The sequence below is a fragment of the Anticarsia gemmatalis genome, chromosome 2 (genome assembly GCF_050436995.1).
Source record: "Anticarsia gemmatalis isolate Benzon Research Colony breed Stoneville strain chromosome 2, ilAntGemm2 primary, whole genome shotgun sequence".
Lineage (NCBI taxonomy): Eukaryota > Metazoa > Arthropoda > Insecta > Lepidoptera > Erebidae > Anticarsia > Anticarsia gemmatalis.
The window spans coordinates 11,851,307-11,877,457 of record NC_134746.1 but is presented as its reverse complement, the minus strand read 5'-3'; the positions used below and the strand labels follow the sequence as shown (position 1 = coordinate 11,877,457).

General features: G+C 34.3%; 4 protein-coding genes across 4 annotated transcripts in view; 2 read left to right on the top strand and 2 right to left on the bottom strand.

Moving 5' to 3' along the window:
- Positions 1–2,998, bottom strand: part of fzr (fizzy and cell division cycle 20 related) — a 42,933-nt gene extending 39,935 nt beyond the window's left edge. Inside the window, exon 1 of the mRNA XM_076132743.1 lies at positions 2,375–2,998. Coding sequence (XP_075988858.1) covers positions 2,375–2,522 — 148 coding nt within the window. The 5' untranslated portion in view covers positions 2,523–2,998. The remainder of the gene's footprint in view (positions 1–2,374) is intronic.
- Positions 2,999–3,822: 824 nt separating this feature from the next.
- LOC142984868 (RNA-binding protein 45-like) lies at positions 3,823–5,666 on the top strand. Its single transcript, XM_076132730.1, has one exon. The coding sequence runs from the start codon at positions 4,167–4,169 to the stop codon at positions 5,577–5,579; it is 1,413 nt and encodes a 470-aa protein (XP_075988845.1). The 5' UTR covers positions 3,823–4,166; the 3' UTR covers positions 5,580–5,666.
- A 548-nt stretch (positions 5,667–6,214) lies between these two features.
- On the bottom strand, positions 6,215–23,069 carry Smyd3 (SET and MYND domain containing, class 3). Its single transcript, XM_076132718.1, has 9 exons — positions 22,617–23,069; positions 20,873–20,957; positions 13,810–13,969; positions 12,485–12,612; positions 12,011–12,187; positions 11,521–11,620; positions 10,169–10,498; positions 9,613–9,775; positions 6,215–9,197 (listed from the first exon to the last, which is right to left on the bottom strand). The coding sequence occupies exons 1-9, from the start codon at positions 22,742–22,744 to the stop codon at positions 8,993–8,995; spliced, it is 1,476 nt and encodes a 491-aa protein (XP_075988833.1). The 5' UTR covers positions 22,745–23,069; the 3' UTR covers positions 6,215–8,992.
- A 423-nt stretch (positions 23,070–23,492) lies between these two features.
- Positions 23,493–24,691, top strand: LOC142978608 (40S small subunit processome assembly factor 1). Its single transcript, XM_076123120.1, has 3 exons — positions 23,493–23,870; positions 24,206–24,390; positions 24,596–24,691. Exons 1-3 carry the CDS (start codon positions 23,609–23,611, stop codon positions 24,671–24,673), a joined length of 525 nt encoding a protein of 174 aa, XP_075979235.1. The 5' UTR covers positions 23,493–23,608; the 3' UTR covers positions 24,674–24,691.
- The last annotated feature ends 1,460 nt before the right edge of the window (positions 24,692–26,151 follow it).

Here is a 26,151-nt window from a genome sequence, read left to right as displayed (position 1 = left end):
TGAGCGTGACTGAAAGTTTCGGCGCGGAAAATTGGTTAGTGACTTAAGAATAAATAATAAAATTAACCAATTGTTATCCTACTGTTAGGTACATGATGCTTCTGTAACAGGTGGGGGATAATGGCTCAAGGAGCCGATTTTGGACTTGGCAAGACTATGGAATCATCAAGAACTGTAAAGCTTGGTATGCTTTACGCGATTCGGCGATGTATTTCTTCAGTTTAGGTAGATTACACTTAACTTAGGTATCTACTTAATTTTTTATTTCATTATCAAATTTAGGCATAAACATGACCTTGACAGACAAGACACATTAGGTATTCATTAAAACTAAACAATATAAGGAAAATTAAGAAAATTAAATTACAATGGCTATTGCAACACATTTGGGTATAGATAACATGCATGCATCTTTCCTCAAGGTATCAAAATGCACTATCACACAATGATGTTTAAGTGGTGTGTTGTACTGATGTAATGGTAAATAGGTACAATTTACGCTGACCTAAATGGACTTAGTTGGAAACAGGAAATTCAATGTCATACACATTAACATGTCCCTACACTGTTGTCATACAAATGCTGACTAACATTTTATATTGTGTGGAGACTTACTGCAGAAAAAAGAAACCTATGTGTCAAACCAGATTATAAACAATTGGTGTACCAAATTTCATCAATATCCATTCAGTAGTTTTGGGGTAATTAAGTGACAAATATCCAAACTTATAATATTAAGTAAAAGGATTTAAGATACATTCAATGCACATAATAATCAACCCTTTAATAACCTTTAATCCTTTGAAATATACTTTATAGTAGTACAGGTTTTACTTATGATAACATTTAGGTTTGAATCTTTTGACATGATAACAATTTAATTATATAACACTTGAGTCATTGTTTAATTATTACAAGCACTTACATTACTAATTATTATGAAATTATAATCAGTAATTACATTACTTAATGATCACAGTGGATTAATTCCCAAATGGTTTTCCCATTTAGGTCAAAATATTCAATACTAGGTATCGATTCTAAACCTGTGACAACCAAACATCACTAATTCCATTGTCAGAAATAATTAAACTAATTTAGTAACATAACAGGAATCCTTTTACATTGTTCTAGGACTCTAGGTAATTCAATGTGGTTTTTCCTAAATGACAAATATGAAATGTACAAACAATTATACCTACCTACTTTAACATGACAACTAACTGACACGAGCGCTGCCCTCACAAATTTTCTAAGTATTTTTTGTCTCCATATAAACCCTATGTCTTTAAGACAATTTTATTTCAAGTCAAATTGGTTGAGCACTTCTTGAACTTTGCGCTTAGCAACACATTTAGCAAATCACTTTTATATAAAAGGTACTGCATTTATATAAAAGGATATTTTAAAATTTACAAATAAGCCTTTTGTTGTCATCATTAAGTCATAACAAATCCGAACAAGATTAGATCATCGCACATAGATTAGTAATACACTTGTATTGCCTTATACAGAAATACATAATTTATTATAAGGTTAAAGGTTTTCTAGATTATAGTTGCAGTTAAATAGATATAGTTATGGATATAATTCTTATGACTCACTAAGAAGCTGTTGTAGGTATTTGATAATGACTTCTAAACATGATAATTTAAGATACATACATTTAAACATACTACATAAAGGAATCCCTTCCTTCCATAAGGGTAGGCAGACACTAGACAACTTAACTATACCTAGCACAACAATCCAGATGGATATGAAAAGGATTTCATTTATCTTCAAGTCTAACATAACAAAATGGGTAATATTTTGTATAGGTGTGAAAATAGTCGGTTCGGAAAGCAAATTGGACTATCCAATATATCAGTCTCTAAATAAAATATAGATGTAATAAAGGACTCCCCGCTATTTCTTCATATTCTAATAAAACCATTATTTACTAATTAGATGAAAAAAGGCAATATTAAAACTACCTACCAATGACTATATTTATTAAAAAAGAATACCTAGTTCAAAATATAAATGTCTCAGAAAAATTTATAATTTTACCCACACATACTCCACAGCAGAAAATTTTAAGTCAATGTATCCCAATAATGCTTACTTCAAAGAGTTTAGAATATACAATATGTTCTATTTTTTCACTATGTTCAAGTTACTATCTTATAATAATCATATCAACATTAGAAGCCTAGAATATAGATAGTCTACACAAGAGTTCACAAAACTAATATGTACAGACCATTGGGTTATCAAAAATGTTGTAATAACAAATTGAAGATGTTGTAACCTTCACCTTATTACATGCTCTAATTTTTTTCTTTGGAGTAGGTATCTCATCTTTTTTTTATTATTCAAACTTAGAACTCACCTTGAAAAGCTGTCTGCCAGTTATTCCCAGCACGACATGGCGTAAATCTGTCTCCATTTGTATGTGTTGCTGGAAACCTGAGGCACTGCTTCTTGCTCAAGGGGCTGCATTGCTGCACCAACCTTGTCTCATAGTGTTTACTAAACATTTTGCACGTTCTCTGTCCGAGTCTCACACACTAACTGAATTAAGTTCAAATTGTCCGTAAATCACCAAGTTTGAGGGTATATGGAAGATAAGTAGACTAGAATAAAATTAAAAGAACAGGTATGTTCTCAATAAAGCATCGTCCGTCTTTGACACGTCCCGATAACACTGTTTAGATCAGTGCTCGGCGTCAAAAATAAAAACATCGGACACAGGAGTGGTCTCACTGACTGCTGTGAACCATTTGACTTTAATCGACATGCTCCAAAGCACAAGTGAATACATTGTCCACGGTTAATGAAAGATAACAAACATAACGAGATTTTCTCACAAATATGCTTATACTGTTAATCTGACGTATCACTAACACAGCTCCGAGGATTTTGATGATGTTTTACGTATCAATTCAGTAGAATATTGTAGTAAAAACGATAAAATTCATTATAAATAAGATCTTTCGCGGACTATGTCATAGCATAAATATAGTGATGTTGCTACAGGAAAAAAATTGACATCTTTGAATACAACGGTTCTTTTTGACTTAATTTTTGTAAAGAAAGATGTTTGTTTTAATAGCGAATTAGCAACGGCGCTAGTAGCAAAGTAAACTAAATATGTTGTTTCCATTATTTGTTGCGTGTAATATAATTTAACACTGTAATTTTTGATATAAATAATAATTAATTTCAATAAATTGTTTAAATAAATACATAAAATCATGCCTTTCGCCCATAGGAGGAGGCAGCTACCAGAGAACGCTACACTTGGTATGATCCTTACAAACTTTATTTGCTTCATTCTCTTTAATGTTTAAATATAGATTAAAATTTATTAATTGTTCGTTAAATAATTATTTAACAGTTTAACTAGAAATTCATTTTATTTATTTTTAGCTTTCACCCATGACTTTTCTCACTTGACTGAGTTTAATCAAAATGTGTGATGTTAATGATGATCGTTGTTAATGATTCATGATATATTTTTCATAAAAATCAAATTCTATACCTACACTGATTTTACTGTCTCATAATATTCTCGTAAGGTTAATGAAAATTAAGATTCATAGAGATTTTCGCTTGGATTGTAAACACTATGGTTCTACAGACTAATAAGTAATAGATAAGCGAAACCTAAAAGAAAAATTGTTGATTATTGGTTGCGAATATTATAAATATGTTTTATTTTTCGTTTGTGTAATTTAAAAAAGAATCAGCAAGATTGTAATTCATATTCATCCCATGATGAAGCAAGGAACCCAGAAACCATTGATGTCAGTCATGTCAATGTCATGCATGTCACAATCACTCACTCAAACAAACTCACAGTCCTCCATGTTGGTTGTGTTGTATCACTGGTATCACTGAGTGTAATATTAATTTGTATTGTATACCTATTTTATTATAAATATCACTAGTTCTGGACATCGAATTAATTGAATAGCCATCAATTGAATTTTAAATACATACTGCAGGCAGTTTTAACTTTAAATCTCATATAAATTTATGCAAAGACAGTGAATGAGCTCTGGGCAAAGAAACGAACACCTTTTGCTATATTTATGTCGAATAGTTTGCTAAGTATTTAAGTGCAATCGATTGTAATAGTAAGGTTGAGTCAGTTTAATTGAATTGGATTAAATTACAATATGAATAGCCGACGCAAACATAACGAAGATACCACGGAGGATAGTCCCGCGTATTCAAGGCTGTTCTTAGTCTGTGACAGGCGTTACAAAGAGGATGACTTCAAGGAGGCTTTCTCGAAGTTCGGAACTATTGAAGACATTCGTATTCCTCGCGACTATAACACGGGAGAACCGAGGGGCGTCGCATATATTAAATTTTCTAAAACTTCTGAGGCAGCTGCTGCCTTAGAGGAAATGAATAAAAAATGTCTTCGACCATCCGACCGTCCGTTGAAAGTGATGGTAGCCGCCAACCGGTCCGACATACAAACTGATAGAAATGAACATGACAGTGACAGATTTAACAGACTATTCATTACAGTTCCCAAATCTGTTCAGGAGGATGATATTTCTGAGGCCTTTAGCAGATTCGGTCACATTGAATCTATTGTTATTCAGAAAGATAGAAATACTGGCGAACCAAGGGGTTTTGCTTATGTTAAGTTTAGAAAATTCTCTGAAGCAGCTGTTGCTTTTGAAGAGGCTCCTAGAGAGTATAGAGCTATATTTGCGATGCCTAAGCAAGATATTACACCTGTCCGGACCGCCTTTGAGTCCAATATCAATGACTTGGCAACAACATCAACTGAAAGATCTACCCTAATCTCCTTGATGAATACACGTTCAGGTGGTTTCACTCAAGTCAGTTTCATGTGTTGCCCGCGTCTGACACAAATGCATATTGAATGTTTATTTGACATTGTACCAGGAATGGTAGGCTGTCAGTTCTTACTAGACTTGGCCAGAAATTGTGGGAAAGGCTATGTCTCATATTCTAATCCCATATCTGCAGCATATGCAGTGCAGAAGTTGAATGAGTTTGAATACCCACCTGGTTTAAAAATATTTGTTAAACCATTTAACTCAAAATTTGATCACCATGAACAAAATTATAAAAGGATACCATCTGTGGCACAAAATTTAAAACAAGCTGTTCAAGCTGCAGCTAATTCAGCCACTCCTGATTTGGCTCAGTTGGCTGAAGCTATAGCCGAGGCTTCTAAGCTGATTAAGATGGCTACAGCAGGGATATCTGAGGACCATGACAGTAATGACTTAAACTACTGCAGTGTACAGTTGCCTGCTCCACAGCCACTGGCAGACATTGACAGTGAGGTTGCCAAGAGATGTTTCTTGGTGTGCAAGCCCCAACCACCACCATTGACAGTTTTACGAGATATATTCTGTAGATTTGGGGATTTGATTAATGTGTACACTCTGCCTAATAAAACTGTAGGGTATGCTCGTTATGCTTCTGTAAGTGCGGCTGATGAAGCTATAAAAACATTGCATGGAGCTGAGGTTTGTGGTGTGCGTATAAAGGTGATTGAGGCAGAGGAAGAGAACTCTGCTAAGAGGAGGAGGTTTGACTGACAGGACTTCTATACCTTCCCAGGACATGGACATCAACAGACAACTGTTTCTTGACAATGTAGTTGACAAATAAAATTTGTACCACAACTTACTGACATTATTCTTGAGCTGAGATTTATGGAGTGACATTCCTTGTAAAGTTACTTTATAAATTCCAGTTTACATTCACCCACTTCCTTCTGTTACAGTATTGGTCCTACTGACTGACAATATCCTGGTAAACGCTATTGACAAACCTTTTCTACATTACTTTTGGAATATCATGGTAAATGGGACCTCTAATCTATTTTCTTACCAGCAGAAATAATGTTGAGATAAAATGTTATTGGAAATTAGCAATGCAAAGTTCATATTAAAGTATTTCATAAATTTGGATTAAGATTGGTAAGTATGTAAGTAATGAGCTGCTAAGAAAGAGAGAAAGCTAGAGGATTTAAACAGATTTGTACTAAGGAATGAAAATGGTAAATCCTGCAATGGGTTTCAGCAATCCTAGGGGGATTTGGAGTGAATAGCTATTAAATATGATTCGTTTCTGAAATTAAACATTTTCATGATGTTTTAGGTAGGTATAATAACTAGAAAGCAGCAAAGTTTTGCTTTGAATAAAGTAAAACATCACTAAATTAGCCTCAAATACTTTTTATTTAATAAAGGCATCTAAACAAGTAAACTTAATCCAATTTATTGCTTACACAGCCTTGTAAATATAAAAATTAATTGACAAATATAATTTGTAAAGTCATATTCATATCTGATGTATGGTTTTTATCTAAATTATAAGATTAATGAACGAGATTTCTATTCATAATGTAAAAACGTTAAGCTATTATTTTGAAAAATGGTAAATATATCTTTATATAAATCTAATAGATGAAATAGTAAATTATTTTATTTTACAATCTGCCAAAGGAATGATGAACATCATAGTTTCATAACTATGAATTCCTGGCTACTAACAATATATAAATGACTTTGTAAATGTGATACAGAATAATTTAATATAAGATTTAATTATCTTTATTCAAAAAATCTTACAAACTATTATTGCGATTTAGTACTGATCTTAGGACATTAATTAGGTAGACTGTAATTAGTAATTAGAATGTAATTTCACACGTTTTTTGTAACTATACCAAATTCGTAGTATTGCGGGTGTGTTTGACCTAAAACTGGAGGTCTACCATATACCTAATTGCTTTTCAAGAACGAATAAAAAGTTCGCTCATATGGTGTTCTGTTCTCTGTAAGGCACTCTTGTTAAATAAACCGTTATTCGAGATCGCTCGCTCTGCGCAATAGAAACTAGTGATTTATTGCAACTTAACACGCGACTATCTTGCGTGGATTCCTTAATCTTATGCTATTATGGTATATGGAGAAATCTCTAGCTAGTATACTAATGGATTGCCGAAAGCAGACATTTTGGAAGCTTCCAATTCCTTCTTGACCTTTACCTATTGGCTGTTTAAAAACTCAAATGCTTTCTTTTCATTCACAACTTGCAGTTTTAATAAATCCTGGCTGTAATGTTATCCAAACATTTCTTACTTCCTTGACCTAACTTTCGCAATCAAGCTAATAGGAATGCTACTAATCTTCATCTAACTCGCTAGGATACGTAAATACGCTAAACACTGATTCTCCTATCACGAGACTAGCTTTATCGACTAACGTCATAAATTTATATGATTTTAAGTTTTCGTTACATAAACTTTAAAACAAGTTATGTATTAAGGCAGTATGGGACTGAACCAAGGGTATTGGTAGTTTTTATAATCTATCGCCAGTAAGAGATAGGTCTACTATAGTTAGATAGGCAATTTCTTTCCAATATTGGAAACTGGTCACAGTAAAAAGACTATTCAGACATCCTCAAAATCTTTTTTGTAAGAGTTTTACACAAGGCTTTAAACCTCACTCCTGTAAAAATCTCATGAAAATTTGTTCAATAGTTTTGAAGAATATCGCATTTAACCAGAAATAGCGACAGCTTTGTTATTATGCCAGGGAACTATGGTATACCAATCTCTTACAGACAGTAGACTTGACAACCTTTAGTACATTTACTGGTACATTTTTCTTTACAACTTTAGGGTGCCTTTCCACCAGAGATGTGCTATGCAGCTATGCTACGAAGATGTAATAGCTATGCTATGAAACTATTTGACTGTTTCCACCAATACTAAGCTATGTAGCGGTGCGAAAAACATCTATACTAATACTAATATTATAAAGCTGAAGAGTTTGTTTGTTTGTTTGATTGTTTGATTGTTTGATTGTTTGTTTGTTTGTTTGTTTGTTTGTTTGAACGCGCTAATCTCAGGAACTACTGGTCCGATTTAAAAAATTCTTTCAGTGTTAGATAGTCCATTTATCGAGGAAGGTTATAGGCTATATATCATCACGCTACTACCAATAGGAGCAGAGTACGGGTGAAAAATGTTACAAAAACGGGGTCAATTTTGACCCATTCTCTCTTATGTGACGCAAGCGAAGTTGCGGGGTCAGCTAGTGTATAATAATATCTGTACTTCTGTACTAATATTATAAAGTTAAAGAGTTTGTTTGTTTGAACGCGCTAATCTCAGGAATTACTGGTCCGATTTAAAAAAATATTTTAGTGTTAGATAGCCCATTTATCGAGAAAGGTTATAGGCTATATATCATCACGCTACGGCTAATAGGAGCAGAGTACCAGTAAAAAAGGTTACAAAAACGGGGAAAATTATGACCTATTCTCTTTTATGAGACGCAAGCAAAGTTGCGCGGGTCAGCTAGTATTCTATGAAGCTGTCGCAAAGTAGCACATAGCTACACAGCTCGCGACTATCCATAGCACGCATCCTTGCATATGAAAATCATATCTTAGTTGAATCCGTGTCCACCAGTGCAAAGCTATACATTTATGAGTATGATTGGTAGATATCAAACGCATCAACAGTAGCATAGCACATCACATCTTTGGTGGAAAAGCACTCTTATGCCCGGTTTCTAAGGCACATTTAACGGTAGTTTGTCTATTCAAAATGTCATGTTTATACGAGCTTTGAGGCGCCCATAGCCACTTACGTTCACCGGTCGGTAAACAATCTGTAGGCTAAGCAACCCTTGGCGCGGTCGTTCCATAGATGGGTGACCGCACAGTGGTATTGAATTGGGCATCTCCGTGCTTCGGAGGGTACTTAAAATGCCGGTCCCGGTTGTTATAACAGTTGTTAAGTCATGTCAAAGTCGGGCGAATAATTATACAATAAGAAGATATGAGCTTAAACGCTATTGAATAGATAAACTATCGCTCAATGTACCTCAGAAACCGGGGGTTAGACTGGTACATTGTTCACAGCTTCTATAGAATAATAAAAAGCGTTCATACATCAGATATAAATATGTCTGTTCTACAGGCACTATGTTCACGCTTCCATGATGGCTTGTTGCAACAATGGCAGTAGTTGTTGTCGGTACAACGGGTGTTTGTCTCCATGAGTCATTTTTATTATTTTCTCAGCACATTTCAGTTGCGCTAAGGCTTTCTCGCTTTCCATTTTGTAGACGAGAATCTTCCCGTATTTGAGGTGGAGAAGACCTAGTAATGGGTTTCTGTCGCCGTAGTAAAACCTGGAAGCAGTACAAGTAATTCGATAAATTACAAATACTACGGAAACAGATGAGAAAATGTCTCAAATTCTTATGATGACTATTGATTCAACTGGAACTACTTAATATGGTATGATTCTGAAAAATACGTTATTATGGTCAATATTAGGAGAGAGGAAACAAGTTGCGGGTAGAGCTACAATAAAAACCTCAGACAGATCGTTAACAAAAGACTACTTACTGAATAATATAAATAATATTGTACAACAATAGGAAGGCGATGGCAACAGGAATTGCAATTGTTAATGGCGAAACGTGGGTGAATTTTTATACACCTCTGCCTACACCTTCGGGTAGAACAGGCCTGATATTATCTATGGATAGAGGGAGGAGAAAATTCTTACTTATCTACTGATATAAAATAGTAGTACAATACCTAAAGCAAGGAATGAGTTTGTCAGCGTATTCGCAGGCCTTGTCCCAGTGCTGCACTTGTATGAGCGCGTCGAACGCGTGGTCGAGCGTGGCCGCGTGCATCACATTTAGGGGGTGTAACACTCCTGCTTGACGGTCCAGGCAGTATTGACAGACGTCCACGTCTGGGTATATAAGTCAAGGAAAATGTCAAAATGAAAGTTAGAAAATTACTTTTTTTGTATGTGAGCTACAAAACAGTTTTAGAAATGAATGTTGATATTTTTGTTTTTAGGAAGAATTTTTTACTCCTATTGTGTGACAGAGAAAGTTACAAATATCGACTTAGTACAGTCTCAAGTAAATCATACAAATATTTTTTGCTTATTACGGAAATCTAACCCACGTCCTCTGTCAGTAGCAATGGCAAATTCAACATTCAATTAACCATTGCGCTCTTATCTATATTATAATGCACATTGGAAACTTAACAAACACACCTTCTACCAAGATTCAAAAGCAGCAAACCAACTGCCTCATTATACATCAATTATTAAAAGATCTTTTAAAAAGGATACAAGCCACAGACGCCCTCTCCATATTCTGCAAATGCACATGTGTAAACTCCATAGTTTTGACAAACACATCTATATATTTCTCAGTGTACTTAGTCCCGCATTCCCGACAGTGTATCGCATCCGTATCACTTTTACCATCACTTTCAAGTTTCTCCTCACTAAAATCGGTTTTTTCTTCATCCAAAATCCGGTTATCGGTTTCTCCGTTTTCGGTTTTTTTCTCCGGTTTTCTGACAAGTTGGCAGTCTTCTTTCCAAGGTATGTTGACTGGCTGGTCGCATTGTTTGTTTAAGCAGACCGCGGCGTGCGCGTATTTGATTTGATTTTCATCTGAAAACAGTTCGTGTAATAATATGGAGATACAGTGTAGTGTTGTAGCATGCACTGCGAGCGGAAGATGAAAGATAAGTGTACTGAAAATATATTGATTGCGGTAATCAGTTACAAAAATGGATTTTATTAAGAAAGAAGGTTGGGGAATATGTAGTATTGCGATCCAATTTGTATGAAACTCACTGGTTATGGCAAAATTTAGATCAACTTTTTGTGAGAGATTTTAGCAAACAGACTTTCAGGTGAACTCACTAGTCGGCAACGTATGTAAAGTCCTGACAAAACTGCTTTTTTTGTTAATGGAAATGAATTTACCTACTACAAAAAATAATTGTTTCCGTCGATCTAATGTTGGTAATTTTACTAGAGATTCCGCAATCAATAACATTTATCTATAACTACAGGAGTAATATATTATTATGGTATATATTGTTTGAGCTATAAAGCTGGTATATATTGTACAGACAGCACAGAAGATTGCTGTATGCTTATTTGACAAAGTTGAAGGAGGACTTCATTTTAAAATAATAATCCAGAGATATTTCTAACTGGTTATATACTAAGATAAATATCTATTCAATTATCACAAGATATCGAGTCCGAAACCCAGGCCTAACTAATATTATAAAGCTAATGAGTTTGTTTGTTTGTTTGTTTGAACGCGCTAATCCCAGGAACTACTGGATCGAATCTAAAAACTCTTTTTGTGTTGAATAGACCATTTATTTTGGAAGCCTCTAGGCTATATAACATCACGCTACGGCCATTCGGATACTAGTACATGGAGGAACTCTACATGTATAAGATGGTCACCAATCCATAAAACAACCTTGGCAAGCGTAGCTTAATCTCAGATTAAAAAAAAAATGTTCTTGGAAGTACTCTATTCCCTCCTCTTTCCAGACAGAAATAAAAAGTATCTAGTACTCTAATCCCTCCTTCAACGGTATCAAACAGGGGGGTAGACAGTGTCATGCGTACAGGTAAACAGAATTAGTATGCACATCTAAAGCATTTACCCATGCACCTGTCACACTGGCATAAGAAGTAGTAGTTCTGTAGCAATTCCGTCTGACGGTCGTACGGCGTCTTCATTAAGTCGATGTAGGAAATTCGCATCTGAAATGTGTTAAAAAAGAGTTATTTTTACGATAGGTTCAAACATGTAAAAGAGAAGCTCTTCAAACTTTAAAAACTGTGTGTTTTTCCAAAGCTATTTTTTATCAATATAAGGTTATTAAACATCTTATTTGTAGCTGTGTTCAGGGGATGAGAAAAAGTGAAAAATGTAGCGAAACTTTGATATTTGTTACATCGTTATTACAAATATTACATTTTTCCTTTTCGACCGCTCCCCACCACGTACCCCCTTTGACCTTTGTATATTAAATGAGTCTAATATAACCTAACCTTTTAGGTTAAAGGTTAGGTACAAAAAAGACATGTAAAGTAATAATCATATAATAAAAAGTAATCATGGGTCGCAAATCGTTCTCAAAGTGATGATACCTGATTCCAATCCAAACAAGGCATGTCCCTAATGGCTCGAATGTTGATAGTCTTGCCGTCGAAGGTGGCGACCGCGTTCGGTTCGCAGCTGTGGTCCAGTATGGAAGACGCGAGGTAGATGCCCGTGCCGATCGAGTTCATGTCGATGTCTAGTATCATGAAACTGTTTATTACCATCTGGAAAATAATGAAACGATAATTAATATACGTGCAATAAGGTATTTGCCATTTCCCATAGTCCCATACAAATATACATTAGGACACCTGGTCATTAGTAGTAATTCAATACTATTAATTGAATCGGAATTCAAACCTAAGACTCCGAGATAATAGCCACAAAACCGCCACTGGTAACACCCATAGGCATAAAACAACCCCAAAATTTGAGAAAAAATGTAGATTTTAAATTTCTGGGTCAGAATGAAGCCCCAGCCAAACAGCATATAAATATAGGTAATTGTTATTGTTACTTACCCTGCCATATAATCCCATAAGTTCCACAGTGTTCGGCAGTGATATGTCTCTAAGGAACTCAAACAACACACCACATAACGAAGTGAAGTGATCCATACGTTTCATGTCCGCTTTTAGGTCCGAATAATCTGCAAACAAAACGAACAAAAATATTAAATTTGATATTTTTAGCAGCAGTAATAACCGAATGGTTTACGCATACGTCTTCCTTGTGTCTGTTCCAGGGTTCAAAACCTAAGGCAACATATCAATAAGTTTTTAAAGTCTTGTATGTTTAAGTAACATATCACCTTAACGGAGAACGAAAACATTGTCAGTAAAGTTAGCTGTTACATAAAGAGTTTTCGAAAAAAATACAAGCTTCAACTAATAAAGGCCTTGTTATTGAAACATTGTTTCAATTTAGGAGAAAATCCTGTAAAGGATTGATAACATAAACTCTCAAAACAAATAATTTCTACACTTTACACGATACATTGTTCAAGTTCTAAGCATTTCCCAAGAAAATACAAAATTCTGAATTGGCGACCATACGCAATATACTTTTTAAATTGATATACAATTGCCCTAAATACAAAAACTATCAGAAACCTATAAACCTATAAATACTCAATCACGGGACACTTGATATTCGCAATGACGCAAGAGCACGTAAGTGGATAGTCAGGTGGACGTGTTCAAACCTGGCTAGAAAACGACCATAACTCATCTTCATTGCGCTTGATTAATAGCAGGCCGCGCCGCGTGGGATTACTTGTTTCATTTCAAGAGTATTGGCTTTTAGTTCTAAAATAATGTGTATTTGACTGTTTTATTAGTGTGTTTATAGGTTGTGTGAAAGTGAGAATTTACTGATACAATATTCTTGGGTAAAAGAGGATAAAATGTTTATCAATATTTTCAAGACCTACCTAATTGTTTTTGAATATTAATTTCTGATAATACACATTTAAGGGTCGAAATGACAAAGTTACTTGGCAACTTAGGCACTATTGACTTATTCAACTAAATGTGCATTATGTGCAATAATCTCGACATATTACATGGGACTAACATTGAAAATGGCGAAATGTCGATAAGGCAACATTGACTTGTACAATAAAATTGGCAAGTCTCGCCCCCTATTACATGGGACTGACATAAGTTAATGGCGAAATGTGGGTGTATTTCATACTAAACTTTCGAGTATAACAGTCGTGATGTATTTATGTATGTTGATACATAAATGTATGTAATTAAACTGGTTTGACTTTGCTTAGTGGTCAGGAAATATCGGGAATTACAGTCGTCATTATGTAAAATGCTGTATAAAAATAGTCACTTACGCGACATCAAATCCTTCCACATCCTGAACGAAGTGCCGGAGTAAAACGATCTAAAGGAATGTCCATCTCCCCTGTACAATCGGTTGATGATCTTCGCCAGCATCCGGGCTCCATCTGGCAGTACTTTAGGAGCTACACGTTTGAAGTTTGCGCATTCCCACTGAAAATGAATGGTTATTGATTACCAAACTTTATTTAAAAAAAAATCCTTCTGCGAATAATTCATCAAAAATATTGCAAGGATACAAATAGTCGAAGTCTTTCTGTGCTAGAAAAGTTATTTGTTAATCGGTTCTTCATCTTCCTGACTTCGTAAAACATTCTCGTAAATATTCTACTAATTTAGGCATAACATCTCCGTCCGTCCCGCATCGAGGCATTAGATTAAACTAGGGGATCGTCGTTAAACAGTACGACAGTAATGGATAAAAAACATGAAGAAACTCCTTGCATTACATAGAATATCTTTCACCTTTACCTAGAATATTAATATGTAAAAAAGCTGAAAAGCTTACGCATGAACTCAACAAGGAAACTCAATCGACACAAAATTTTCCAAAATGCTGCACCTTGGCTTTACAGAAAATACTCAAGTAACATTTTCTTAAAAAACAGGACACCAAATAATATAAATAAATCCAGTGCCAACGAAGATTTAAAAGCGAATACCTATAAAACACAGGATGCAATAATTCACAAAAGAATCGAACCGTTTCTCTTCCACCATTTTTATTTTCCACGTTACGACCAATAAAATAACATTTGAATCATTATTTATTTGATCTGTATTATTCTAAATCGATATCGTAAAACGATTTGAAAGCGTATTTGAAAGATATAGAATTAATGGTTTAACTCAAGTGCGGGAAACATGCCGATAGTTTCATTACGTTATTTGTTATTTAATGAGTTCTCATTAGCTTTTGATCTAAGAACCATTTCCATTAATCGCCTTGGACTTCTTCAGCAAAGGATGAATCCATGTCTTTAACACCCCGTTTGGACCGTCTAGGCCTTCCTAAATAGGCAATCAGACAATATTCATGAAAATAAGAGACGTGCTATGGTTGTGGATGTGAAAAAAATGGCATGTAGCGTTATGTCAACGAATCCCCATACATTTAGAGCTAAATTAGTCGTAGTTAAGCAGAAAGGACTCAATCCATACTTTGAGTTTTCTCTGGATCTTTTCTTTGGTTTCGCCTGAGGGTAAATTTTGTCTGCTTTTCATGCTGTGGGTTGAGTCGAGGTAGTAGGAAAAGGAGTTTCATTGTACCTACATTTTAAAAATAGCGATTTCACTACATCATAGATTTGAACCTCAGGAGAATGATGGCATACTTAGCTCCATTGTATTCAAAGTGTGGATGAAGTCCTTTCTGCTTAACTACGTCCAATTATGCCTTACAGAATGCGAAGAATGACACCATGTATCTGCTACCGAATTCAAAACATAGAAACAAAAACAATTTAAACAAATAATCAGCAATTAGTTCCATCAACATTTAACAACGGTTTGGATCGTATAAATCGTATCTACAAGAAACAATCGGGAATGATTGGCTCCCCGCCAAAACTAAACGCGGAAAACGTTGTTTTGTAAATTACACAAATGCATTTGTACTGTTGCGTAATTTATTGTTCATTCTACTGATGTAATGTACCACGTCATTGGAAGATACTCGTGTATCTTGAAACTGGATTATTTGTATGATTTATAGACAAATTTTGAAAGAGCATTGCCGAATCCTGTACTAGGGTTGTTCTTGTAATCTATGGGGAATTGGGTACTTGATCATTCAATGAACATATGGACCACAGTCGGAATGTGTCTGATTAGATCATGGGAATATCTTTAACCACGTCAATTATTAATGCCGGATTTTTTTACTGAAATGTGGGGTTTTTCGGAAAATCGTTTTGTGCGTCTATTGGCTGGCGCCAAATTCTTATGTAATATATATTCAGATAAAGGTGGCCCGTCAAAGACGGTTTAAAAATATAGTATTTTCAATATACACGTTTCTTTCTTTGTAGGTGTATGAATCAAAGAGTAATTTACCTAAACATTCATAAAATCATCATCAAAGCTCATCGTAAGCTTTTAACACCGCGCAAAAATCACCTGGCATACATTTCAAAGCGAATTCTGTAAGAAAAACAATTTATTTTTACGTCAAACGTAATTTGACGTAAGTTATTGAAGATTTTGTGCGCGAAAATATCGCCGAAGGTGTTGATGCGTGCCAACTGTCCGTTATACGCAAGCTGTGTCATAACTACCGGGCTTATTCATAATACGATGCATGGTATATTAAAATAACATCTATTTATCTATTCAGCACATTTCTATCTACTATTGAGGATAGGCATCCCTCTCAGTACGCCATTTTTTACGATCCTGCGCTTGTCTCATTCATTGCAGTCCAGAGACATTTCACGATGTTATTTAGTCGCAGGCTTCCTTAATAACATAATGTACACCAAATGCTGCCATTTTTAGAGATCATTGACAGTCGTTACTAGTAAGCCAGAAGCTTGAAAGTCTGACAACAAGTGTTACCGAGAGGTATCGTGTTACCCAGGTTACTGGGTTGTGGAGGTCCGACAGGCAGTCGCTCCATCGAAAATACTGGTACTTAACTGAATCCCGCGAAATGGAAGCCGACTCCAACATAGTTGGAAGAAAGTCTAATCTGGTATAATGCAGATTAAATATAAACTTTTAAAGTGTTGCAGTATCGAAAATAGATTTAATTACAATATAATTGCAATTACTTAATGCAGAAATTGCGACAGCACCGGTAACATTTAAATACCGCAGTGAGTGACGGATTTTATTGATTTGGCACAGTCAAATTATTTTATTTTTGTTTTTATATTGTGAAAGAGGTGTGGCTTCTGGCTATTGACTCTTATAATAAATTGTTAAGGCGTTGGCGTTGCCTTCACATTGAAAAACAAGAGAAAACACCACAGAAAAACATCGTGAAATAAAATAAAGGACTTTGCACTAGGATGATATTTTTAATATTATTTAAAGTTCTTATTCTGCATTGAATGTTATTTTATTTCCTGCATCGTAAGTAGTTCGTTATGATCAATAAATCAGTTATGTAAAAGGTGTGGGTTGGTCAGAAACAGCTGGTGACTAAAGGATTTGTAGCCGTCAGAGCGCGCGAAATGTCAAGCTTATTTCCGGCACAACACCAGCCTATTATACAACACATTTTATTTTAATAATTTGTCTTTATTCTATTTTGGGGATCGCCCTTTATTATGTGCAAGAGTTTAATACTCGTAGGTTTCAATAAACCCCTACGTATGTTTCCGACAATACGTGTTTTTATTAATTACGCGCCTTGCTTAATTAGTTGTTTCAATTGCTACGAATGTAAAGAATGAAAACTATATCTATTTCTGAGTACCCTTTCATAGGGTAAGTTTGCCCTATCGCGTCCATCACCTAAATCGCGTCCATTTTTCGAACCTGCCTATAAAAATACTTGAAAATAAATATAATATCACACTGATGAACGTGAATGTTATAACTGTCAATACCTCAATGTGTACGAAGCACGCACACATAGACAAAAGTTCCGAGTGCCTATTTAATCTGTGTAAAAAAAAAGATTAAGTTTGGTTGTTCAACAACGGAGTGCAGACGTGTGGGATTTTAGTAAAAAAATAGTGTGCAGCGGCGCATTTGACGGTAAGTCTCTTTATGTTTTATGTGAAATTGAGGATACATAGATGTTTCGGGACATGAATCATAGCAAAAACTAATTATATTAACTACTAATTTGCTTTTTTTTATATATTAAATAGTTAAAACAGGGTGGACGCGAAGTGCGACACTGAATTTATTAAACTACCACTTTGCGTCCACAATGGACGCGAACTCGTCCATTTACGTTTTAGTTAGTTGTTTATTTTTAAGTGATTAAAATATTAAAATAAATTGGGTTTTCGTTCATTTTGTAATTAAAATTACACAATTGTAATACCCAATTTGCGTCCACATAATTAAGATTGTAGAAAAAGTAATGATAGATCGAACACGTGGACGCAAACTATTCCTATAGGCTATATAGTCTTGTAACAAATCGCGTCCGTTTTTATTAAATAATCGCTCTATTTTTTGTAAAATACTGGCAATAGGATAAATATAAATATTTTATTTTATTCAGTATTTTTAATCTAGTAGGTCCAATAAAATGTTTTCTGTGATTCTTTTTTCTGTTTAAGATGAGTTCTTTAGAGTCAAACAAGAAGAAGGAAAAGAAAACTTATACAGAAGAAGATTTGAAGAAAGCGCTAAGCGACATTCGCGAGAAAAATAAATCTGTAAGACAAATATGTAAAGATTATGGAATTCCCAGGACCACAATATTGGATAAAATCAGAGGGCGCTGACCAGATGGAGTAAAGAAACCGGGACCAGAACCAACGCTAAGTGTAGATGGTGAATGTACATCAGGGGCCGAAACAAGTTCCGAGGTCGAAAATACTGATTTTACTGACCAAAAATTCAAAAATACTGACCAAATACAGACCATTTCTAAACCGTTTTTCAGGTGAATGGTGTGAAATAACAAAAAATACAGTCGAATTGAGAAGTCAAAATCCTTTTTTTAAGATTGTTAAAAAGCTTATTTTCGGTTATTGGTCTCCACCATCCCCGTAGTCAACCAGCATCGCCTTTTTAGTGTGTTAAAAAGCTTTGTTAATAAAGTTTTCAATCAGGTCTTACGAGTTTTCAATCAGCTCTTACGAGTTTTCAATCAGGTCTTACGAATTTTCAATCAGCTCTTACGAGTTTTCAATTAGGTCTTACGAATTTTCAATCAGGTCTTACGAGTTTTCAATCAGCTCTTACGAGTTTTCAATCAGGTCTTACGAATTTTCAATCAGCTCTTACGAGTTTTCAATTAGGTCTTACGAATTTTCAATCAGGTCTTACGAGTTTTCAATCAGCTCTTACGAGTTTTCAATCAGGTCTTACGAATTTTCAATCAGCTCTTACGAGTTTTCAATTAGGTCTTACGAATTTTCAATCAGGTCTTACGAGTTTTCAATCAGCTCTTACGAGTTTTCAATCAGGTCTTACGAATTTTCAATCAGCTCTTACGAGTTTTCAATTAGGTCTTACGAAGTTTCGCAAAAGTGCGCAACGGCGCTAAAGAATTTTCACTTCAAAAATATTGATTTCAAAAAATAGTAAATTTTAATTTGCTGTTCTATTGAAGTCATGTGATGCTTCAATACAGTCATGTATATGTTACTGTAAAAGCCCGAACTGTGGTAAATCCTAAGATTTTCCAGTATAACCTAAGATTTGCCAACTCTCAATGGTAAAAGTCCGAACAATTCTTTTATTTCGAAATTTTACCTCTATTCACTTGATGATGTCGAGATGTCGCCGGAGCCCCGCTTCGCGGGGTGCTTTCCTGCATTGCATTGCATTCCTGCTGGGTGGTTTAAAAAAAAAATAACGACAAAGGCTATGGTGGGAGCGAGCGAAGCGAAGCTCCCACCTCAGCCTTCTAACCTAACTTACCCATGTCGCTTTGCCCAAAACTCCTTCTTTATAACTATGTGTTACGGTATATAATTATACCGTTACATAGTTATGAAGAAGGAGTTTTGTATATACTGTATATGTTACAGTTTTTAAACTCCGGCTTGTTCGGACTTTTACCACTGAGAGTTGGTAAATCTTAGGTTTTACCTTAAAATCTTAGGATTTACCACTGTTCGGGCTTTTACAGTAACATATATATTACGCAGATCATCAACATAATATCGAGCATCCAAAGCAGCCCTCTGATATTATTATTATTACTGGGCAAATCGAAAATGTAAGATTGGCCAACAGCAGAGGAAAATCAAAAAAAAACGTGTGTGAGTTTGGAAAAATACTGACAATACTGACCGATTTTCTAAAATACTGACTTTTACTGACCAGGTCCAAAAATACTGACTTTTACTGACTTTACTGACCTGTTTCGGCCCCTGATGTACATGGTGAAAAAAAGGTAGTTGAATGGCTTCTCAACATATACAAATGTGGATTCCCAGTGAAAAAACAGGAATTACTGTTCAGAAAATCATTTGAGACGGGGAGATTAAAAATAAATTCAAAAATGACCGCCCAGGTTAAAGTGGATTGAAATTTTTTTGGCCAGAAATAAAGAAATATCTCTTAAGAATGCGGAGGGCATTAATAAAGCTAGAGCCCTAGGAACAGAAGAATCAATCAGATTGTGATTTAGAGAACTTGAATAATATTGAAAGTATGAATCAGAAAGATATTTTAAGTGATCCAAAAATAATTTTCAATGGAGACGAAAGCGGTTTGGCTTTCTGTCCAAAAACAGGAAAAGTTTTAGGTCCAAGAGATTTTTTTAACAATTATATTATTCTTAAATAAATAAATTAAAAAGATCTATTGTTTCTTTATATTTCCTTAATAATATCACCCCCTCATACCTTTTCTAAGCTGGTGGACGCGAAATAGTCTCAGGGTGGACGCAATTTGGATTTTGTGGACGCAAAGTAGGTGAAAAGCCTAATTCTGTGGTTTGCCTTTTCTTAAAAAAAACTCATGATATTACAAACGAAACTGAAAGCTAATACTAAATTAGACTATATAGTCACCACAGTACATACATTTTTTCATTGAAAATAGTGCTGCAACATTTTTATTTTCTCCTTCAAACTTGCTAACTGCACTAAATGGACGCGAACAGGCGAAATGACCCTATATTCACGTAGGTCTATACGGTGAACAGAAATCGTATCATGGGAATTTTAAGGATCCCATATTTCCGTGGTTTTGATAATAAACATGATGAATGCTTATCACAACTTTATTTGATAGACTGGGCAACTAATCAAAAGTTACCTTGAACAAATCGATAGGAACTTAACTACAAATATTTTTTTTACATTTGCAATAGCAAAACGTGGACTCAAACGACTCCCATCGCCAAAATGAAATTCATCACAACAAAATGTATCATCATTTAGCAAGTAAAAGTACAAAGCATATCAGGCATACCTTGTGGTCGACCCACGCATCTTTCTGGCACGAACGGCCGCAGTAGTGCACGTATTGGCATCCCGAACACTTCAGTACTTTGCCCCTGAAACAAACCGACACGGTCAATAGGTGACCAGACCACCTAATTATAAAATGACAATACGTTTTGTAATGTTGAAATGTCAAGTGCAGGGGTTACTTCATTAGATCTATACTTTTCTAATCAGAATTTTGACCTATATACCTAACATTCTTTATTAGTAAAGGGAGGACCCATAGGTCTTCGTTAAGGCAACATTATGAGTCCAGCATTAAGTTTAGGGATCTCAATTTTAAAGAAGTTTTCTGGCTGTAAGAGGTGTAGTAAATGTTAAAATAACTGCAGTAGTTTAATGAATTTATAGTAAAAAGAATCTAGTTAAAAAAAAATATTGTATAACCAATTAACCTTTCGAGTTTTTTAAGTTAAGTAGATAATGTGGAGGTAGCCTCACATAATATCAAATATATGTTAATCAATGAATACCTACTACTTTAATCAAAATCTTCTTAACCAGACAGTCATGAAGTAACAGTTTATATAGCCTATAGATTTCTCTGCATTGGTCAATGAACTTTAAAATATGTATGACACAAATAACAATTACTTCTAAGAATATTACAGCTTTAAACTAGTGAACACCTGACCTAAATTTTTGAAGTCACTGATGACTGATAATGATATTTTTAAATCTAGATTCAGAGAAACCTAATTACTTTTTTTGATGGTTGCAAAGATAGGTAGTGGGGTTGTTTTGTTGTAAGTTATGGACAAATTTTCGCCCTTATTAATTCTAATTGTACTTCTTTGAGACACTGCCTAACATTGGCTTAGTAAAGCTTACTATGATGGAGTGCCTAGTATTTAATAATTTTTGTAATGTAGAACATAATTACCTTTAATTCATTAGCAAAGACAATAAAAAAACCTGTTAATTATTGTTTAAAATGCAAAATTTTATTTCAGCTCAATAATGAGTTCTAGTAGCTCTATTAATAGCTAGAAACTCCCAATATTCTATTATGCATGTTGCAGCAGAAACCTGATATTTGATACATATTATAGCAATGGAATATGTTTTTAGTTAAGTTTAATATTAATTTGATTGTATGAAACCACTCAACCACAAGAAATTATTATAGAGATGATAATTTAGAGTATGTTGAAAGTTTTAAGACTGAGCAGTTGAAAATTTAAATAAATCTGTGAAATAAAAACTTAAATATAAAGAATAAAGAGTGATGTAAATCAAAAGCAGTAGGTTACAATGATAAACTACCTTTAAATATTATTAATTAATGTTTAATTTGTCAGTTAAATTGTTTTGGAAGCATCATATTAGCTTTTTACCAATTTGCTACAATCTTTGTCTTAGTTTACTTAGAAATATTATCATAAATAAAAATTGTCCTGTGATCTCACTGTTCCTATGACCTCTTGGTTGAAATAAAAAGTTATTATTATTATTATTATAAATAATTACAACACTAACTTAAAATATCATAAAACTGTATTCCTCAGACTGCCTCAGCCTGCAAATAACAATAAAAGCAACCTATACTTTTGAAAAACGAATTCACAACAGCAATAAAAACTATTGAAATGTTTTAAAAGTTATAACTTACAAGCACTTCTAGGAAATTAACCTGTAGCTGGCATGTTGTTGTTTACCAATTTTCATCAATAAAAAAAAATTGGACATGTTTTATTGTGTATACTTACTTTTCCAAGCAGTTATCACACCGGCTTCCTTGTTCTTTAGACGATAGAACAAATGCGAAGGGCTGCTCCGTTAATATTAAATCACCAGCCTTTATAGAGGAATCAGTATTTCTGTACTTGTTTTTCATATTGCTTATTATGTTTAAAGTTACAACTTAAGACTAAAGCGTACGTCTTCGATAGAGAATGTATTTGGAATGTCAACGTTCTACTACGAGTTACGAGGTGTTCTTACGAATGCCGAAAATATTATTTGGCCTCGCTACCTGCTGGGCCAAAATTAAACTACTCAATACCGGTTACATTATTTTTAGTGAAGACGCGACCGCAGCCGGCATATCAAAACGAAAAACAAACAAAAAGTCACACTAATAATAGATTAGCATTTCGTCATGAAGAAAATGAGGAAAGCAAGCAAAATCTTGAAGCGAAATACTTTGAATTAAAGACCATTTCCACGGCATAAAAGAATACCTTATTTGACAGCAAGATGGCTTAATACAATTTTTAGTGAGTAAAAACGAGATAGCAATATAAATATTTAAGGTAATGCTTTCGTGTAAAAGGGGAAATTATTTGATTATTTTGAGACCTGTCAAACTTTAGATCAACATTCTCGCTGTTCTCAATTGTAAATGGTGACGTAGTGTTTATTAAAAATAACTTCGTTAATCAAGAGAAACAATATCGTTCTAAGGAGAACATTAGCTCACGAACTTATTTCGTGACAAAACAATAGTAATACAACAGTTTCATACTGTGCTAGGTGAATAACAGTAACTAAATGTGTTTTCCAACCTATAGAGAATGTCTGTGTAAGAACAGTATTAGCAGAGGACAAAAATGCTCGGTTTCGAACACTCATCGACAGAAAAACTTTGACATTTGTTTAAAAAAAACAACGAAATAAACATTGCGAACAACGTGCGAGTTATCCCGATGCAATAATTTGCTATTTTAATCATTGTTTTAGACTAAATTAAATCGACAAAATGTCTATAATAATGACAAAAGCGGCCCTTGCTTTAAAAAACGCAGAAAGCAACTTCCAGTTTGTCAAATTCGAGGCGCACAAAGCGAAAAAGAAAGCAGCTCCAGATGATAACACAAAAAGTGAATATAAACCAGAAGGAAAACAATCCAGTAAAGACATAGATCTTAAGAAAATCCGTCACGAAGTTGTGAAGTTTGGAATGTCAGGATTCGACCCCACGAAGAAGCAAGAAGCGAGAATTGCACTCGCTGTTAGTTTAGGTTAGTTACTCATCAGCTGTTTTTTTATAAACTAAAAATTGTATAAACTTAATAATGTGTAGATAATGTATGACAAGTATTACTTAACTTATTATGGATGGTGGATTTACTCTATTAAATATATAATTCTCTTTTTCTATCAACAATAAACTACCATGCATAGATCTTTTGGTCCATAATAAATAAAGTTTAACTACACTAGCAACTTCGTCAGAGGCGTACCTAACAATCTAGCATTTAAATGCTAAACTTATAAAAGAGGTTTCACAACTGCAACATAGGTACTTTATAAAATTATTTCTTGTTTAATAACATAAGTATTTACTTGGTTACAGGTGCAAAACCGCCAAAGAAAGAATATGTAAACTACAAAGAACTAATGCAGAAGAGGAAAGCAGAGAAGGTGAAAGAACAAGAAGAGAAACAGTTGATGAGATCTAAGAGTATTCTACAAACAGGCGGCAAGAAGAAGAAGAAGACTAACAATGATGTCGGACATTTATTGAGTAGTTATGGCAAGGTAATTAAGTTATTAAAAACTTATATTTATATTATATTATAGTAGCTTTCTGTTTATGGTTTTGCATGTCTAGAATTTTACCTCCTTCAGGGTGAACTTTTCGAAAATTACTAACTAAAACTTAGGTAGGTACATTCTGCAAGAAAATATGTGCAAAAAAAAATTGGTGTAAATAGATGATGATCATTGCGTGCTTTAATTTCAGGTCCAGAAAAAAGATTTGAAGAAGGATGATAAAGGCTCGAAAAAGAAGAAAAAATCTGCCATCAAGAAAATTAAATAAAATGTTTTATAATGAAAACAGATTTTTGTACACTGTCTTTACCCCTAAATCACCTATTTACATACAGTAAAACAGGTACATTATTAATCATGATTTTGCTCATTTTGACTACCTCCATACCTCCAGAAGTCTCCTGGGATTGATTCCCACACAGATTTTTTTTTTGTGTGATCCACAAATAACTTACTCTTATATAAATATACTTTGTACCTCTTGTTTGTATGTTCGTTAAAGTCCCCGCGACGCTAGAGCAAATCTTAGTGCAGGATTTGTTATCAATATAGGATTAGCTCTAGATTTATACTGCACTTCAGAGCCAAGCATAAAGTCACAGGTTCGAATCGATTGATCTTTGAACGCCACAGATTCCATATTTGCGCAGGAACCTCTCAGTTTAAAAATTAATTTTTAAAGCAGCCAGCCCAGTATTATAATTTTATCAAGCGCAATGGCGATCATTAGGTGTAATATAGATAAATGGATCGTCTGTAGGTACCTACGTGATAATGAATAATTAATTATAATATTTTCATCTACCTGACTACTTTCTTTGCACATAGTATTGTAATACATACATGCATGAAATCACCATACGGGTAGGCAGAGGCCAGATAACGCCACTTGGAACGATCCTTCAAACTTCCCTTGATTTATTCACACCTTACCGGCGGTGCCGTATGAAATCTTGTCATTCAGTTCCGCCGGTGACCAGTTCTACGCGTTACTAGTAATTGTAGCGTAATGTAATACAATTAGAATCAATTTGAATTTAATTACTTACCCGTTTTATAATCGAGTATTTCCTGAATACCAATTAAACCTCCTAATTAGTCCGAAATATTAGTTGAACCTGGAATATAATGTGTCAACGTACCTCGATTACATAGGTGATTATGCTATAGGTAACTACATGATAGCAATCAATTTTAATTTTCGATACCAATGTCAAGATTCCGTAGAATTTTGTGCAAAGGAGAATGCTCAAAAAAAACCCAGGCTGTACACAAAAGTTATGTAACTCTAAAAATTAGTTATACTGTGTAATTGAATTCCCAATGTTTACCTCTATCAAATTCGATGGCTGAACATACTGTTTTGCTATAACTTTTCAGTAGGGGTTTTCAATATATTTTTATATTTTTTAAATAAGTTACCTATATAAATGTTTAATCTTTTTTGAGTCACACATTTTTAATATAGGTATGTAACTGAGTTACAAATAAAAAAAATTTAAAAATATATTTTTGAAAAATGAGTCATCATCACCAGGTCATAATAATATATGTCCCCACCGAGGGGCACGAGCCTCCCCTCTTAACAAAAAGGGGGATCAGGCCTTAGTACACCACATTGGTCTAATGCGGGTTGGCAGACAATTGGAGGGCTATTATAAGGTAAAAAAGTGTTGTCATGGTGGTAGATTGCTAGCCTATAGCCTATGAAGCACCAAACCCTTCCATCCCTCTACTGACTATTGC

What these genes read in the sequence shown, in the direction of transcription:
- LOC142978608 (XM_076123120.1), top strand. Translation starts at nt 23,609, where the DNA reads ATGTCTATAATAATGACAAAAGCGGCCCTTGCTTTAAAAAACGCAGAA. An exon ending in TGCACTCGCTGTTAGTTTAG is followed by an intron (nt 23,871 to 24,205) that starts GTTAGTTACTCA and finishes ACTTGGTTACAG; the next exon opens with GTGCAAAACCGCCAAAGAAA. An exon ending in TATTGAGTAGTTATGGCAAG is followed by an intron (nt 24,391 to 24,595) that starts GTAATTAAGTTA and finishes CTTTAATTTCAG; the next exon opens with GTCCAGAAAAAAGATTTGAA.
- Smyd3 (XM_076132718.1), bottom strand. Translation starts at nt 22,744, where the DNA reads ATGAAAAACAAGTACAGAAATACTGATTCCTCTATAAAGGCTGGTGAT. An exon ending in GTGGAAGGATTTGATGTCGC is followed by an intron (nt 12,613 to 13,809) that starts GTAAGTGACTAT and finishes TTTTGTTTGCAG; the next exon opens with ATTATTCGGACCTAAAAGCG. An exon ending in CTTGTTTGGATTGGAATCAG is followed by an intron (nt 11,621 to 12,010) that starts GTATCATCACTT and finishes AACACATTTCAG; the next exon opens with ATGCGAATTTCCTACATCGA.
- LOC142984868 (XM_076132730.1), top strand. Translation starts at nt 4,167, where the DNA reads ATGAATAGCCGACGCAAACATAACGAAGATACCACGGAGGATAGTCCC.